The sequence below is a fragment of the Orbicella faveolata genome, unplaced genomic scaffold (genome assembly GCF_042242905.1).
Source record: "Orbicella faveolata isolate gen_17 unplaced genomic scaffold, um_ofav_v1 contig_47, whole genome shotgun sequence".
Taxonomy (NCBI): domain Eukaryota; kingdom Metazoa; phylum Cnidaria; class Anthozoa; order Scleractinia; family Merulinidae; genus Orbicella; species Orbicella faveolata.
In genome coordinates this window covers 9074663-9093469 of record NW_028301577.1, presented here as the reverse complement: position 1 = coordinate 9093469, position 18807 = coordinate 9074663, and the positions used below count along the sequence as shown (strand labels likewise).

The window sequence follows — 18807 nt, the reverse complement described above, 5'->3', positions numbered from 1 at the left end:
CAGCGCAAGCATAAGAAGAACGCAAGGTTTTGATATTCTTATGCTAATACTTACGCTTATCGGATCGACCGTCCCCGCTAAGCTCCGCTATTAAAGGGCATAAGCCTTTTTTATGATTATGCTTATGCAAGAAGCTGTGACCTTGCTCTTGGCTTATGCTTACACTTATGCCTGCGTCCCAAGTGAGGACCGGGCTTTAGTTATCAGCTCGAGTTCGTTAGATGAAATGCCTCTGGGCAAAACAATGAGGAGTTCGCATGTTCCGCTGACTGGACCGGTATGCCCTTAATCGTGCTTACAATTTCAAATCAGCTTCGCGCTGCGCGCTCGTCCCATTTTGAAATCACTCGCCTGATTACTCCCTGAACTGTACTCCGCTCGATCCAATTACTATTATGTACTCGTTAGAAAAAGAAAGATATTTTCTTTAAGTATACTTTAAATTAGATTTAGCAAAATATAGCTCATTGATCAGCGGGACATGGGTCACCCACGTTGATTTGTTAAATCCAGTCTTAGTTATATAGAAGCTAAGCGGTTGTTTTGGGAGCATTGGTCTACGTCAAGCTTACTGTATCTCGATGATTGATCAGTTAATTCAAATTAACTTACTCCGAGGCGTATAAACAGTTATTTTTTCGCAGTGCAAAGTTAACGTCCTTCTACCAATGTGGTAATAATGCCTTTTTCTAGTAGCAACGTAGTCTAGCTGATCCTTTATGATCGTTTTATTAATAGGATTGACTTGGTCGCTCAAGGGTCTAAGCCTGGCCATGTTATCAGATAATTAATTTGTTCCCAGCAAATGATATGAACCCAGGAGTACATCAAAAGTTTTCCTAGCTAGTATAATCCTATACTCTCAGGGGGAACTTCCATATAAAGGACGGTTCGTCGTACCTTTTAGGGGTTAAAAAAGCGGTTTTGCTACCTCTTTAGGGTGCTTAGCCTCAAAAGGTCCACAGCGGGAGCTTTTACGGTATTGAGAGTATTGAGCCGATAAAATATGACAGGAGATTAATTGTTGTTTTAGAATTGATACCTCTTAGGGGTGAAAAAAATTTGAAGGAAGGCTCACAAAACAGGATCTTGGTACCTCTTATGGATTCTTTTCAAAATTTCCGACGAGGACCCCCGTCATTTTTATATGGGATATGGGAGCCCTCCCCCCGGCCCTACACTGTTACATATGGCAAGTGTTTTGCTGGCCGAAAGACGCTTTAATACCTGAAAAAAAAAAACGTTATCCGCAAATTAAAACGTCTTAACTGACTGAATTTACTTAAACGTCAACAATTCTTAGATTCTTGACGAAAACTGTCTACTTTGACTTCGTTTTAATGAGTGGTCTTAAACCCTCCAGGCGAGTGCAGATGTTCTGCAGCTGCAGCTGGTAAGAAACAATAGCGCCATTTCCACTCAGAAAAAGCATAACTGTTTAAAATCATTTGTGAACAGTTACCATGTTTACGGGTCTGGCTATATAGCTATCAGGCCGGGGTTGTTCGAAAGGTAGATAACGCTATCCAGCGGATAAATCACTATCCATCGGATAGCGTGGCTTAGTTTGTTAACACCTATCCACTGGAATGCGATTTATCCGGTGGATAGCGTTATCCAGCCTTTGAACAACTGGGGCCAGTTCATTAATTGCATTTTTTCAGTTGTTTACTAAGTACAACTCCCGGGGTACAACTCTATCCGCATGAAATTGTTTAGGGTATTCGGGTTGCGGGTTAGCAGTTAATTTATACAGCAAAATGTATGTGTTTTTTGGCGTTAAGGTACCAAAAACGAAATGACAGTCCGTAATAAAAACTGAGGTGTCTATGTTTAACTGGTATCTGTCTGTTCCAATTTAAGAAATTACTAGAACCAGTAAAATCTCAGTGTTCGATTATTCTTATCTGGGCGGACTCCGCCTACAACCAGGTGACCAATATGTGTTCCAGCGAAATGCTACCGAACAGGGGGTTAGCAATACTCCTAGTTGCTTCATGTTACAGAAAACTGACGAACGTTTGCAACAGTGGTTTCTAAAATCAGTCGGTTGAATGACGATACTGATCGAAATACAAGCGTGAATTTATAGTATCAATATTTTACCAAAACTTCTAATTGTTTTTAACTAACAGCGCGGTCAACTTTTTTAGTCAAAGCGAATAACGTTTTCAGAACACAACATACACCTTTCAATGGGAAATATTAGCTTTTTAGCCTTCAATGTAAATAAAATGACAGGAAAGTCAATATTGCAAGCTATAATTCAAGAGGAACCCTTTGTACGCAAAGACTCCATTTTTGCATTGTACGCATGTATCAGAATAATAGAGAAAAAAAACCGTTTGGACGCTTACATAGTGACAGTTGAACCCAGTGTTGGCCTACCGAGTCTCTGCTAGAATTAAGACGTGATTTTTAGTCACCTTAGATTGGACTTGATTGAATAAGGATTAGCCAGCCAAGAAAGTTATTCACATTTTATGCATTAAAATAATCTGCCAGTTAAACGTTTCATTCACTTTTTTTTTTTGGAGCGAAAAGCCGCGTATGCGTAACAAAATAAAGTTTTGTATGTAGTCACTTGTGAACGTCAGTAGAAGATAGGTCGGTTAACTGAATGATTTTCTCAATATCTCAGTCATTTCTCAGCGTTTATTAAAAGAGCGCCAAAATTGGCACATTTGACAATTTCCTATTGTCTGAAACACACACAGCTGTTATTATTATATTAGTGAAGATTCTTATTTGATCGGAGATTTGTTCCAATGATTTTAAAACGTGAAAGTATGATATTTCTGGCCACGAATTTCTTACAGTAGCTGACCTGCCTTCCAAAGTCAAATTTTTTCGGCTATCAGTCAAAATTTAGTTACCATTGATCGAGAGTAATAGGACATGTTTCACAGTTGAGCTGTCAAAACAATACTTGGTTGCGCTTGTTTGCCCAAACAAAGCTGTTTTCGCCACAAACACCTGATAAAACCAACGTACTTCTTTCCACTGTTCTCAAACCTGAGATAAAAAGGGCTTGATATCGGACTTTTTGGCGTGCAAATAATGAGCACATTTTCAAGTTTCGGTGAATCGCAAATCGTGCTGAGATGCAAACACAATCATTTAATTTTTATTTTAGCGAAAAAGCGACAATGATGACTAGCGGGTCCTGTGAAGTTTTATGTTTACACTTTTCTTCGATGTTTCCCTCGATTGATCTGGCTAACGCTGATAACAAAGAATGAATAATTTTTCAATATTTTTCCTCATGGATTAGAAAAATGAAATCAAACTGCAATAAGGAGGCTATTTTATTCATCTAGTAATTATAACATCATTTGCGGATTGAAAAAGGCAGTTTGTTACACTGTGAAACTCATATAGAACTGCATTTCATTATTAATGTTTTTAATTTTAAAAATTTAATACTCATGCCTCCAAATTTGACGTCTCTACATTTGAGAGTTTGATCATTTGAGCTCCAACACATAAAGTACAATTAACACAAAAGTAAATAATGATTTGGCTTTAGTATTGTCTTGTAAAATCCACGCGCATTCGGCTAAAACAACCTCTGAAGTTAGCGAGGTGTTTTCTACGACATTTTTTCGCATTGATGAGTTGAAAAATAAACTGACGTGCGTAAGTGTTGATATTGAAACAAAATTTTAGTCGAAGTCATTTACATTGTATCTTCTAAATATTGTGAATTTTAACTATTAACATTTAATTTCACCTCGTATGCTGGTTTGAAAAGTGGGATTTCTTCTATTTATGATACCACTCAGCTTGAAACTTAAAATCTCTTGGCATGAGGGTTTTTCGATGAAGTTACAGCGGCGTCGGAAAATTTCCTTTATTAACGCCGCGCGAAGAAACTGACAAGTCTATAGTGGGGAAAAACTTCACCTTTAGAACTAATCAATTTGCCTTTTGAAAACAAGCTGTTAATTTGCAAAATTTTCATTTTTCTTTTGGCCGATCGTCGGTTTTGTTTACCAGGGAAGATTATTTTTTGCCAAGACCTCCCGCCGGGTTATCAAAGTGTAGTCACGAAGGACCGAGAAGCCTGTCCGAGTAAAATGGAAATAATTATAATTGCCATAAAATTAGCTTCGAATGAAGGAACTTTCGCTAGAATACAGTGGCAAGTGTCGAGGTGTTTTTCATAAATTGAAGTAGATCAAAAAGTTATCTATGCTAAATAAACTGTATATTTTGCACTTCGCCGAAGCCACTCGCTTGGAAGCATCAAGTCAGAAAGCTTGACCCGTGCCTATTGGTCACATGACACGTACCAGCCAATGAACTTACGGTTTATGCCCGCCTCAGCAACGTCACTTGCTGCCATCTTATTTTCCGATTTCCTTTGAACGAAAAACGATTAGCGGTTCGCTTTTCCTTGTGTTTTGCTCGTTATTTAGGTCCGATGTTTAGGAAGCCATGCTCTTAGCATGACCGCTTCGACTCCCATGCTTCATGGCTCAGACTTGGATGAATGCTGCTCAAATGTGTTTGCACTGGTAAGAGTTTCCTTCGTTCGATTTGTGAGGGTTCTATTTCTGTCACATGTTACAGTGTTCTGTAAGGTTGTGACTCCTTCTAAAAGCATGTGAATATTTATTTGTCAATTACCAAGAGGATGCTTCGCTCCTCTAGTGCAAATAGAAGATCTAGAGTTGAGAATCTGAGGTTAACTTAACGGAACACAACCAATTCGCGGGCGTGTTGTAGAGTTACTTGCATGTCGTAATGAACATGTCCTCTATTTAACAAACGGTGGAATTAATTCATTCTAAATATTCGCCTTAATTGCCTCCAGTAAGATGAAATCCCTCGCTTCTGAGTACTGCATCGGAAATGGTAGATCCCGTGTGGCTTGAAGGAAAATTTATGCATCAAATCTAGGCTGACAAATCGGTTTGAAGCCGTACACTCGGCTGGTTTGGAAGTGAATAGCTTCTGTCGCAGGGGATTTGAAGGGTTAACAAGAGATGATTTTACAAACAACTTGCTTTGGCGCTTTGCATTCGTTTACACGAATCATTCAGGGATTCCCTTTGTTTGCCTTCAATGGGGAATCTTTCTAGTCAAAGAAATTGCACAGCCGTGCGTATTTGAACGAGACGATCGATAATCTTGTCGTCCGCTCGTCTCGTTTTATGACATTTCTCAGGATATGTGCGTGCTTGTCAGGATTATTTTTCCTGAGTCGTAAATAAAACTCTAATATGTATGTAGTTTGTTCGAAGCTTAGGAAAGTGTATTTTGATGGTAATGCCATTTTTATCGGCAGTTTGACGACTTCATTTGATCCCTAACCGAAATATTCAATGCGTACGCGTTTTACCTGCAAGCCAAAACCTTGTGCTGGGCAATATTTTGCCGGTATAAGGGGCCGATTTTAAGTATTGTATTTAATTTCATCGGAGGGTAAGTAACTTTGCTAGAGGATTGATTTTACTATACCGTGGCGATAAGTATCGTCGTATCTACGATTTCTAGAAATTGAAATTAGCCAAAAATCACGAATGTCATTGGTTTTGCCCCTAACATATTTATCGCTCGCGTTTTTGCGAATTTGTCGCGGTGTCAAATTTGGAACTGTCTAACTCTTCAACGAGTGAAAGCGACAGACTGAATAATTTATCAGATGACTGGGTTTTTATTGAGAAAGAATTGATCTTTACTTGTTTACTCCTGGGCGAATGTTTCATATAAGCAGTGAAACTACCTCAGCGACTTTGTCCGGTCGACTATTTACTTCTGATCCTGGGCGCGCGCTGGGGTGAAACATTTTAAGACCGCAGTTTTCCTCCAGCACCTTAATTAATTTTCATGCAAGGTGTACTATAGAATGATAATTATGTATTACTGCAATGGTGCGGTGTCTCCGGAACTTTTACGTTTTTGATTATGTCTTGAGGAAGAGATTTCCAAGTAACTTTCCTCATAACGAAGGTTGTTGATTTCGTATGTCGATTTCAATGTGTAATGAACAAGCGCTCGTGAAATGATGGGTCATTGACACTGTGATTGCAGATGATAACGAATTCTAGAGCTATCCCGTAAATCCAACTTTTGTTTTGAAGTTGCATATATGTGCATTGAATTTGTTTAACCATGGTATTCAAGAGTTCTGGCTTAGTTTCTCTTATTGTCATAGTTCTTGTATTAGCGTGAAACAAAGAATTCTAAGTGCGATCCATGTTTGAGTGCAATATTTGGGCATAGGTTTCAACAGGTTAATCTTTTCAATTTGCCACCTCTGTAATGAAATGTGATGTTCGTGAAAACAGTAATTTTAAATTTGTGGAGAGAGGAAGTTTCAGTTTCTTCCTTTTGAAAATTTCATTTTCAAGAGGATGAGTGAAATAATTTATTTTTGCCTATGAAACCAAGGCAACTGTTTCTAAATCAGAATTTATTTATTGCACTGTTTTTCCCTATAGACTTTTGTTGAGAATCATTGTAAGGCAAGTCTACTAATAATATGATAAGAAAATATTGTTGCTTTTATAGTAAAGGGAGGAATTTTTTGTTGCGAAGTTTTGTATATTGTGGTCTGAAATGATTTATTATAAGTATTCCAGTTGTTTTCATTTAACCCATTGCCGAATGTAGTAAATTTGTTGTTAGGGAATGTTCGGTATCTGTTGTCTTTTTACTATAGTCATTGCATTTTACCATGGCATGTGTTTCCGTGACATTTTCTCAGTTAGGATAAACCTTTTCTTTTGAATTATGCAGCAAAACATTCAATTTGCACACTCCACTAAGCATGTAAAAAGTGTAAGAACAGTTATATTATGGAACATGTACTTCATCTCTATTCAACTGTGAAAATGTGTGATCTTGTAACACATGCTTGATTTTTGTGTACATGTTTTGACACTGACTTAGTTTTGAAAACAGAACAAAAACCTTGTACTCTTTTCTGGGTAGATTTTTTTATTGAGTATAGACATTGTATTCAAGTATGTGTTGGTTATCAGAGCGCTAAAAATTATATGCATGAGATGGTTCTTGAGTGATGTATGATGGATGTTTACACCCTGAATCAACTACTATACATATTGAAAATGAAATCATATTGATGGCAGAATTATCAAGATGAATAGTCACAACAGTCTTGATTTTTGGCTCTAAATCTGTTTGTATCTGATATCTGCGTGCCCCAGACTAAGCTATACAGTAGTCTATTTGGGTGAATTTAGGAAGGTTTTATTTGAGTGTTAATTTCATGGCACCTGCAGGCATTTCTTCCTGTCCAATTTTGCATACACAAAATTTGATTACTTTTCCTAAAATAGTTTGGTAGGCTCTAAGTTTTGTGATCCCTACTACTGTACAAAGAGATCTTACTTCCTTCAAATGACAACCCAACTTTCTGTGATAAACTAAATAGTTTATGCAAGATTTAAATATTTGCCACCTAACATTTGATATTATCAGCTAAACCATGTGTCAATTAAAGAGCTTACATTAGGCTAAGCTGGGGCTGTTGTGGACCTGCTGTTTGCAGCATTTAATACCAGCCACATGTAACATAGCTTTTATACTGCTCAGTTCATCTCCTGACAGCTTTGTAGACTGAGGATAGCTTAATTAAACATAATATTTTTGGATCTGTTTTTCACAGTCTTTGTCACATGGCATATATGTGTTTCTTGAATTTTGTCTGAACATCCTGTTTCAATTAACAATTTGTTGTTGTAAACATTTCTCACTCAGTAGCAATTTTATTTTTATTTTTAAAAATGGATTTTTTTTCTGTAAATGATTTAAACTTCCTGCTTAAAATGATGATGTAAATTCCTGACCGCATGTTAGGTAAAAACCATTTCCTGTTTACTTCGTGAAAATTACCACTTGCTACAGACTCTTTCCAAAAATGGAAATAAGAAATGTATTAAGAAAAGAAGTCTTTAGAAAGACGTCAAACGTTCCTCTTGTAATGTTTGAAGTTGTGGTAGAGCAGTATTTCAGACTGTCGGTTGTTAGGACAAATAAACAGTCAACAATACTGTGCTTATTCAGGTGAGCATATATAACAACTCACAGAATTTGTAGACATGCAAAATTATTAAATTTGTTTCCCATTGAGTTAATACAATATCATGTAAATTAACTCACTCGGTAAATCCATGCAAAGATCAATTTTGACTCAAGAATATATCATTCTGTGCATGTACATGTACGGAGTTAACCTCCCCCCCCTATTTCAAACTGTCAGGGGAGATGAGAAAAAAATTGAAATAGCTGGAGTTTGAAATGGCCAATACTAAATAACTGAAGAGCAAATCCAAGGGAAATGTTTTTGAGTTTGAAGTAATGGGAAACTCAAAATAACCAAGTTCGAATTAGCATTGTTCGACTGTAGTATTAATCATAATTTTTTTTGTATACAAGTACATTTACAACATATATCTGAAGTTCCTAATTTTTCTCTGTTTGCTTTCAGTGTTGTAATCATAGGGCTCTTATAGCTTGTATTTGAATGTTCCAAGTGCATTAGCTGAAATGAGTATTTTCATGGTGTATACATTGCATGTAAAGATGATATTTTTCGGTTGAAAACTGTTAGGTAGATTTTTACACAAAGCACCTCAAATGTCATCCAACCTGCTATTTTCATGTAACAATGTTGTGTGAAAGAGTCCTTTGTAGTAACATGCTTCAGCTGTGGCAATTTTGCTTTAAGGTTGTCTTGCTTAAGGCGGATTGAGAATTGGCTGTAATTGTCATGTAACATAACCTTACTACAAGCCTGCAAGCTCTTATCTGACAAATGTCTTATGTGTGGTAAATCTGAATGGTAAAAGTCTAGTCTAGCCTTACACTCTTTACACTGACCAGATAGATAATTTCTGCAACATTTGATCTCAAGAGAACTAACTATGAAAAACATCCTATAATTGGCTGTTAAAACCAGACACTATATGATGTGCACAGCATGGGTAAAAAACAAATCAAAACAAAACAAAACAAAAATAGTCAACTTCGTCTTTCTTTATACACAAAAAGAAAAAAAAATTGATTGAATTTAGGAAATTCGTCCATAGTTGTAATGTCAAAAATATTTGTTTTTAAGTTTAGAAACTTTTCTTAGTTTGCAAGGTGCCTTCTATTTGCACCACAAGTGTATTCTATGTCCTGACAAGGTTTGTTATGTGGAAGGGTAAAGGGTTTTTCAAGGTACAGTGTAATGCTTACACCTTTTAGAATCCAGTTGAACAATGTATTTTGTCCATCTTGAGGTGTTACTTGTAACAAATGGATCAGCAGCATATTCAATAATTTCAGATTAATTGGCTGACCTGTAAATGTTTTTTGGGAGTTTTCACTAAGGCAAGTTTGGCTATATAATAGGAAAAAATTCAGAACTTTCACTTGTGGCCACTTACAAAAACTAGTCATTCAGGGAGGTTTTCTTATGTGTAGGCAGAGGAACAAGATACACATGCATAGTCAGTGATGACCATCATGTACATCATTGTATGATTTCTCTTGACATCAGTAAATTATTAAAGGCTGTAGAATATGGAACATATAGAATATAACAGAATACAGAATATAGAATACAGGCTGCCAAGAAAACAAATTTTTGGGGCTTGCCTTTGCCCTTAGGGCAAGCTCTAACTATGATGTAGTAGGCTGAAAGCAATTATCACTTGTCGCCCAAAAGTTTGTCTGTTACGCTACTTCAATGTCTAATTTTTATGTGTGTGCTAATTAGCTGACATGTGTCACAGTCAATAATTACTAAGAGTGACAAAAGCAGTTGTTGTCCTAAGACGAGTAAACAAATATGTTCCCTGTGGCATATCTTCAGCTGGCTTTCATTTGGTGAACTGTCTAGATTGGTTTGCAATGATTGATTTGTAACAAGTTTACACAAATAGTAACTCCAAAGTTCTGTTAAACGTTGTTTTAAATATTGTACACACTGTGGTTTTACTGACCATTTTAATTACTGTTAAAATATTAATTCAACGGTGCTAGTGGAACCCTCCTTTTTGGAGTGTAAGCTAAGAAAGCAACTCCAGTAAAATTATTTGAGTTGGTATTTCATGGCACAGGGTCTTCCAGATCAGACTGCATCTTAATTTAAGAGATACTTAATTTAGCACAGTGGGGTGATGTGTAGCATTTGTGGTGACTGATAAGTATGACTAATTCCAGTAAAATTATTAGAATTTGTTTTTCATGGCACAAGGTCCTCCAAACCAGATGTATCTTCATGGCTGTGTTCTGCTGTCTAGCCATGACGATGACTGATAAGCATGAGAAATTAAGACTTGAAAGAATGTGAGGGGAATATTTTTAGACCACAATACATGTATATCACAAGAAACCTTTAAAGTCAAGTTATTACTGTATTTGTGGGAAAACAATATGCAATTCACTGTCACATACAATTTTATTTTTCACAAATGACCCCACAGGAAAATCAGGGCAAGTGAATTGACACTAATATTTTTCCAATTAATTTTCTTCTGGAACAGATCTTCAATATACTTGAACACTAGCCTGCTTGTAATCTGTGCTCTTTCATTAGCAAATGTTCAACTTAAATGGACAATGTACTATTACTTTTATTAATTAATTTTTTAAATTGCTTGTCCTTATACTGTAGCTGTTTTCAAAAAGGTTTCTCTGAATATGTATTGCTGTGCAGTTGAAATGTTTTGATGTTCTATATAAGAACTTTACAATAATTGTAATTTCTAGTTTGCTAACACCTGAATATTTAAATTTATGGACAGAGAAGCTTTGAATTAGCAGGCCAGCTGTAAACCTTTAACAAGGAAAATATATTTTTAACCATTTTTGCTACTTTCGTGTCAGAAATTAGGAGTAAACTACAATTTCAAAAATTTTGAAGTTTTAGAAATGTCATTGATTTAAGTTACATGAAACTGTGAGGGACCTTGCCCATGAATTGACCAGGCAGTGAGTAAAATTATGCAAATACCAACTAGTACTGCATAATTATTGATACAAATGGTTTTCTATCAAGCTTTCATGTTGACAATTAAACAGGATAAGAATACTTAATGTTTGAGTGTAGTTTTGGCCATAATAAAAATTACAATCAATAATAATATTGAATTTTTTTATGGTATAGTGTGAGTTGTTTTAGTTTAGTGCTTTGGAGATTGATAATCTGTGAATCGTCTCTAATCATTTTTGGCCTTCAATTGTCACATTGTTGGTGCAATTGTTTTTTCAGTGCTGGTACCATCATGAGATCTGTCAAATTGAAAAGAAATACCTAAATTTTTAAGCCTGTGTTTCAATGTATCAGAAAAAAAATTAAGTTTGACAATTTTAAAAGCTAGCTTGCTTCATAACTTTTGTGTTTAACTTACATGTGGATGTAGACTGAGACCTCTTGCAAAGAGGTGTTAGGTATTAGAATGTGTGAAAATATCCCTTTACATGTAAGTCCTTTAGGGGCAGACATTTGTATCCAGACTGAACAGTGGTAATTGTTCTGTACTGACTGATTGTTTTACTTGTAAACATGCACCATGCAGGGTGTATTTGTGAATTATTTCACTTCTGTCCTAGTTCAACTTTAACATTTCCAAATTTAGATAGCTATTGTCAATAAAACAGTATTCCACTGGGTACCTCTAAATGTTTATGACCCCTTTAGGGCACAATCAGTTGTGGTTAAAGACCCTCTGGTCTGTTTTTATAAGTACATGTTTAATTTAAATCTTTGCCAAGCCTGTGGACAAGTTTGACCTTTGTGCAGACACAATTCTGATAGTTTGACACATTGCCTCTGGGCTAGTATCTTTGAAACGCTACTCCATGGGCTAAGCCTACGTTTGCTTCAGGACTGTACTGATTAAAGAAAAAGATGTTTAAACATACATTGTATAATGTTATAATTTCATTGCCATCTGCCTAGTAGAGATGTCTTCTCCATCTTGGTTATGCTCTAAATTTCATCTGCTTTGTTCTTTGCAGCTGCTTGGAGACAAAATTAGCTTTATTATTGCTTAAGCTTGTCATTAAAATATGGGTGTAAAGGAACATAAGGATTTAAATCACTGGTACAGTGACAATATTGATCACTGTGCCTTCAGGATATTAGTTAATTATCTTATTTTATGAGTACAATCCATGTATGTGATCTTAAAAGTGGTAGGAAATGTTAGAGATGGTTAGGCCAACAATAATTTGTACATGTACAGTTATGTATTCAGCCATTCATATCATATGGCTGTAGTTTCTTAAATAGTGACTCTGTAAACGAGCCCAAAAGAAATTCATGCATACATACATGCACATACATTTACAAGTACACATTTATAAGAAGTTCTAAGCATTAATTAGCAGGTCACATTTTACAATATACAACTTTAAAATCAAGGTATACTCATAAGTGTAACTGGTTTACACAATCCACTTTGATTTAATCTGGTCCAATTTATCATGGAGTATTGAGATTCACACTTTCCTGCAGTTTCCAGTCTTAGTATTTCATTTGATATAAACTGTTTTGTTATCATGTCAAACCATTACTAGTGTTTAAAGGCTCATTTATTTTGGAGTTCTGTTCATCTCTGACAGAATCTCCTAAAACAGGAAGAGCTACATGTATCCTGGCCCTTTATTTATTTTTTATTTAATTTATTCCTGGTGTCATTTTCCCTGTGTGGGATAAAAATTTCTCTGCCATTCTATATTTGGTGCTATTTACTATTACAATTAGTATATATTGAGCATGTTTTTTTAGATGTACTTGTATTTAATATTATCTTTTTGTCTGGAGGGTTCTGTTGCAAACAAATGTCCCTGGCTTCCAGCTGTGTATATATTTCAACTGCATATGATTCAATCAACTAATTGTTTGGCCATAAGTTTGCTGTTACAGTGTGTGCCAAATTTCTGTTTTATCCACTGAAACAATTCATGTCATTTGTGATATTGCCCTGTTGGCCTTGTTGTATCTGATATTGTTTCACTGTTAGTCTTTTGCATGCATTTGATTTCAGTTGGTAACTGCAAATAAAAAAAAAATTAAGCAATTTACAAGTTATCTGTTGTGAGAAGTTGTAAGTGAATTTTTAAAAAGAATAATGAGCAATAAAAACTGTCATCTGAATGAGCCCTTGTGATTATCAAATGCAAATCTATAGAGTTTTGGCACTAACCTTTAGTATATTGTATACTTTGCTTACAGAAAAGATGAAGTGAGAAAATGTGGCTCGTATATTAAATTAAATCAGAACATGAAAGTACTCCTTTTTCTCTTAAAATATCTAGCAAAATAGTCTTGTATTAGAAAAATGAACCAAAATACTGTAATTTGATCAAAGTAAATTTTATCTCTCAAGAATATTTTCTTACATGTAAATGTTTTGTTCTAAAAACAGTAATTAATGTATAGTATCTATGGCTTTAGGCTTTGTAGTTATCTCATAATGGGTGGCAAGCAAAAATAATAATTTATACGTCACAAGCGTTATTTTCAGAGACTGATATTTAGCTAGACATCAGTTTTCATTTCACTTTTCGAAAGCATTTTACTTCTGGTCTACAGTAGATTGATTCTTATCTAGATTAATTGATACACCATAAAATTTCATAAATGAAGGCTTTAAGCTTCCATGGATTTCAAAATTGTCTAGAATTGACAGCAATTTGGTGTTTTTACTGTGAATGTAGAACACAACACAGCCTACTGTTTAAAAGCTTGTAGATGACTTGCACAGGTTGTCAATAGATGCACTAGCTAGGGGTCATTTGAAAAAAGAAAAGATTGACTGACACTTAGAAAGGTTGTTGTTTCAATTTTCCAATACCTGAAAAATGTTACATGTAGATAATGTACTTATAATCCAAGTCACTTTCATGGACTTGTAATTACAGATGTAATTGTTGTCATGCTATATCATACACTGAACATGTTATCAGTACTGTATGATAATGTAATAATAGCAGTGTTCTCAGATGAACACCTAACTTGTGCCATCTGTGGGGCGTGTTGCTGTGTCCATTGTAGTTAGTGTCGTGGCTGTACAAAAAGTGCTGTCACACAAAGAAAGAAGGCTTGCTGGCCGGCTGCTGCCCTGTTACCCCTGTATACTGCAATTCGGAGGCTGATGAAAACATTATCGAGATCCTTGACCAACTGCCAGTTTATTGCAGTTTTACAGTTTTGTATGCAGAGGTTTAGTCCCAGGTCATTTAATAAGTGCAGTATCATAACATTAGTCTATACTATCTAATTCACTGATTGACAGGTATGTTTACTTAGCTAATGTACATCAAAGTGAATTACCAACTTTTACCTGAAAGGTGCGGGGAGATTTTTTAAATAATGATCTGTCAAACATTGGCTTCTGAAGATGTTTTGAGCTGTGGGATAGAATCTTCAATCAACATTTCTGGAGATAAATGCCCACTGTCAGGTTTTTCAAAAACGACTTTTTTTTTCTGACTAAAAATTCCTTTTTTCGACAGACTGATTTATGTGGCTTGAAGTGGCGGAAGTATGTCTTCAGTCTTGCATGGGGAGCCAACCCTGTGGATGATCCTGTGTTGAAGTCATTCTCGTCGGCCCTCAGTCATGACATTTTGTGTGCATGGCGGAGGAGCCCTTCAACAGGCTGTCTATCAAACAGTGATCCTGACAGTATCAACAGTGCAAAGGAGTTGTGGGTCTTCTGGTTTGGTGATGATCCAAACTTACAAGGGATTGTATCAGCAGAATTGAAAGGTAATGGAACAACTGTTATATGAATGTGATAATTAGTAAAATATTTATTGCATGTCTCTTGTCGTCAAAAAAATTCCATCATAAACCTTGTCAAAGTAACTGTGGACCCACTGGGAGCTTAATCTCCTTGCTATTTGGACCGTTTTATGGTAAAGTTGCCATCAATAAGGCAGGACAGACTGTCATGTCAGTCTGGTGTTGCTTTTTATTTTTGTAATAAAAAAAACTTAGGGTGACAAAATAAGCAGAGCCTTGATGAAGACCATGCAAGCAAGTGTTGTTTGTCTGTTCATTTTTAGTGTTGTATTCAAATACATGTAACTAGCTACATGTAACTTGATTGAGAGAAATTCGTAGCATTAATATAAAAAAGTAAGCTTAGGTGTAAATGTTTTCAAGAGTCACTGGGACTGTTTTTGTCTTTTTGTAGTTTTAAGAATCAAGAGTTCCCCTTTCGCTTGCAGGAGGTTTTAAAATTAATAGCTTAAGGATTACCAGTTCTTGAGGCATGTCAGGCCAATGCAGCCCTTTTATCCCTTAAGTCAACTTTCAAATTCTCCATACCATTCTTTATGTATTTCTTGTAGAATTAGCTGGAGAATTTGTTTGAAAATCAAGACAATTTGTGTTTGGTGATCACCTCCTTAATTCTTATAACAGCCTGTTATGATTATGAATTGATTTTGTGGGAGGAAATTTGACGCTGGTCACTTTTACAGTGCTATAAGAGGTTAATCCTGTAATGTGTTAATCCTGGTCAGCTGGGACATGTTTTGCGATTATGTTGTTTATTTGCATGCAGACTAAACTGATTGCTAGAACACCTGTATTTTAGTATTTTGTCAAGGTCTTGTTCTGTTTTTACAGCTAACAAAAACAATAAAGTGACTTCTCTAATGTACTTCTATTTGTCAGAATCGTGTCATGGCTGTTGGGAAGATGGCTTGCCTCATGAGCCAAGATCACTCTTATTCAAGGCTTTACATAATTTATTAGAAAGGTAAGAGATTTGTACACCAGTTGAAGTTTTTGCCTTCTGTTTTAAAAGAATGCAGCATGCTTGGAACTCTGATCTTATACAATTTCTTATGAGTCGACTTAAGAGATATTTGTGCAATCTGAACTGTAAAATGCTTTGCCATAGTTCTTATACTGACACTACAGCCTGTTAATGTTTACATTAATCCATGTTAATTATGCATGTACACATACGATACATGTATATTCTGTCTTGTTTTGCTACAATTTTTAATCTTTTAGATGTTTGCTATCGAAGAAATTTGTTCGTCTGGGAAAGTGGTTCACAAAGCCGTGTGAAAACAGTGGGACTGTAAATTCAAGGTGGGCTGCTAAACTGACTTGGTATAACATATAATCTGTGGTTTGTGAAAGTATGAGTTTTAAGAAAAGTTGTCAAGATGGCCTTAAGATTTGCCAGAATGCATTTGGGCTCCCTGGGTGGAGTGAAACTGAGCTTGAACTCTCATGTTTCCTTCCAAATTTGCTGGAACCCATGTATACTGACCCTAGGGTAGAGGCCAACACCTCCATCCCCTAGGGAGCAGGAATGGTGTAGTGGTGAGAGTATTCACTGCCCACCAGTATGACCCGGGTTCGATTCTGGCCCGGTGCCATATGTGGGTTGAGTTTGTTGTTGGTTCTCTTCTTGCTCTGAGAGTCCACAAAAACCAACATCTCCAAATTCCAATAAGACCAGGATCGAGGACCCACATAAAAATGAGCTGCCAGTGCTGATGTGGCGTCCTCTCTAAGTACTCTATTTTTTATAGCTTAATGAACTCTGAGTGATACTTCATTCACACCAGCACGGAAACATGTTTAGAGAAAACATGTTTTGACAAAACACATTTCTCTTAATCATGTTTGAAGTTGTATTATTCACATTACGTGCCCATCTCAAACATGTTTCATGCCTGGTTCTATAATTTATGTGGTTTTGTGACACATGTAAACCATTAAACTCTTTTTGTAAAGTTTTGTAACGATGTTCTTTCAAATCTTGAATGTGTTTCATTTGCTTGAGATCAAAACAACCTTGTGAGGTAGTTTCAATAATGATAAGAAACAACATGTTTTGATCATGAGTTGCTCAATGCACCACCCGATGTGAACATGTTTCATAGTAAAACTTGTTTCATTCATGATCGGACTAAGCATGTTTAAGCCTAGTGTGAACACAGCTTGAGATTAAACACCATCCATCATCTTACTAACGAGGCTACAAGACACTTTGATGTCAGTGAACTTAATGACTGTTGTTCTTTTTTTCTTACCACAAGAAATCATCTGTCCTTCTCCTTCTCCTTCTTTATCCATGGTGAGAGTTCCGTTTGCACAGCTGTAGAAATTCAACGACAGCAAAGGATACGCCATCTTACACTTGAAGATGTAGCAGTTGCTGCAACCCGACAAGAAGGACTTCCAGGTATTGCCAGTGGTTTAGTGTTACCCACAATGTAGATTATAAGGTTTCATTTGAGATAGGGTAAAAGAAAAACAACTTTAAACATGACATATATAGGGAGGGGCAGGGTTTGGGTAGGGAGGGTATCCTGATTCCTATCTCCTCCTTCCTTGCTCCCACCTCTGTTTTCCTTTTCTCTCACAAAACATTGTGCAATGTTAGTATTATGCTATTAAATTTCCCAGTCCCAGTCACTTTGAGTATGCTGTTTCTCTTTCTCTCTTTTCTGACCTCCCATAGATTTTATGCCCTCTTTACTTCTGTTGTCCTGCCCCCCAACCCAGACCATACCCTTGTTAGTGACTGCAACTTGGAATCCTTCTGGTTCTTTCTTTTCCGACCTTCCCTATACTTCTTTACCCTTTACTCCTGGTTTCCTTCCCCCTTCTCCCCTATCAAACCCATGTGTTACTAGAAGTAACCAAGTGCTGCTTTATTTTCAGTGTTATTAGGCCCTTATGGACTGTCGGGTTTCCTGACTGGTCAAACCAGTCACTTGGACGAGATGGTTTCAAGTAAACTTGTTGAAGAGTGGAAGAAGTTTTATCCACTGGACTTCAGTTCTGACTGGAGCGAGTCAGCAAGTCAATGTCACGACAAGGGTGTTCCTGCGGCAGTCTTGGTTGTTGTGGAAGAGACACAGATGTGGTATCCCTCCATGTATGTCGTGGTGCCTCACGAGGAGAGAGCTGGTGGGTGTCAAAAGATAGGGATTTGTGCCTCTTGATCATTAGCTAAGTTGTAAGGATAGTGCATTCTAGGTGATGTTAATTTTAAAGAATTTTGCCTTGTTGTCACTTTTAGTATGCCCTTAGCTTTTGGTTGTGAAAGTCATTAGGCCATCTCCGATTTACCATTTGCCTCTGTGTCAAAATAAGTCTTCATGGAAAACCATTCATATGAGAATGTGCTCTGCCTGCAGGTTCATTTTCATGCAAATCAAAGTCATTTTCATAATGAAAGGTTTTGCACAAGTACTCATTTCAAAACAGAGACACAAGGTAACTTGGAAATGGCCTATTTTGAACACAAAATGTAGTCTGGCAATGTGGTAAATACTGTATCATCAGATATTATTTTAGTTTGGATCATCCAAGCTGTGCAGATTGAAGTGTTTCATACAATAGAGTTTGTTTGAAGTCTGTGCATGTATTGATTAACACTTAACTTTTAACATCGATAACCGAGTTTGAAAATACAACTTTGAGCCAGTGACGATTCAATGAACTTCCCTGTTCGTCAGCCATGAACTAACTCTTGTAACCTCCTAACCCTTCACATTCAACAATCTGCAGATGGGTCTGTGCTAACCAGAACTGATACAGTGACCAGCACTGGTCCAACATCACTAACCCCTCCAGCATCTCCTCTTGATCCCAACACTGCAGATGTTGTTACAGGTCCTGCAAATCGGCCACCGACACCTAAGACTACATCTCCTGGTGTTGTTGACAAGAAGAAACTGACGCATTCATTGGTGCAAGAAGTTTGGCAGGAGATCACAGTTACCAAACCTGCACCAAAGTATGTAAACTTGAGTGACCTAACGGGGGGAATTTTTTTGTCGTGAAACACAGATTTA

The 18807-nt window shown here is 36.5% G+C and overlaps 1 protein-coding gene across 3 annotated transcripts in view; it reads left to right on the top strand.

The window, feature by feature from the left end:
* The first annotated feature begins 4334 nt into the window (after positions 1–4334).
* The window catches only part of LOC110052618 (mediator of RNA polymerase II transcription subunit 13-like), a 31943-nt gene continuing 17470 nt past the window's right edge, over positions 4335–18807 (top strand). Inside the window, exons 1-7 of one of the 3 annotated variants that reach the window (XM_020758764.2) lie at positions 4335–4520; positions 14485–14740; positions 15656–15740; positions 16001–16081; positions 17041–17186; positions 17669–17917; positions 18626–18749. In XM_020758764.2, coding sequence (XP_020614423.2) covers positions 4452–4520; positions 14485–14740; positions 15656–15740; positions 16001–16081; positions 17041–17186; positions 17669–17917; positions 18626–18749 — 1010 coding nt within the window. In that variant the 5' untranslated portion in view covers positions 4335–4451. Of the gene's footprint in view, positions 4521–14484; positions 14741–15655; positions 15741–16000; positions 16082–17040; positions 17187–17668; positions 17918–18520; positions 18750–18807 lie in introns of all 3 variants that reach the window. The other 2 variants (XM_089279613.1, XM_020758763.2) reach the window with 2 other exon arrangements.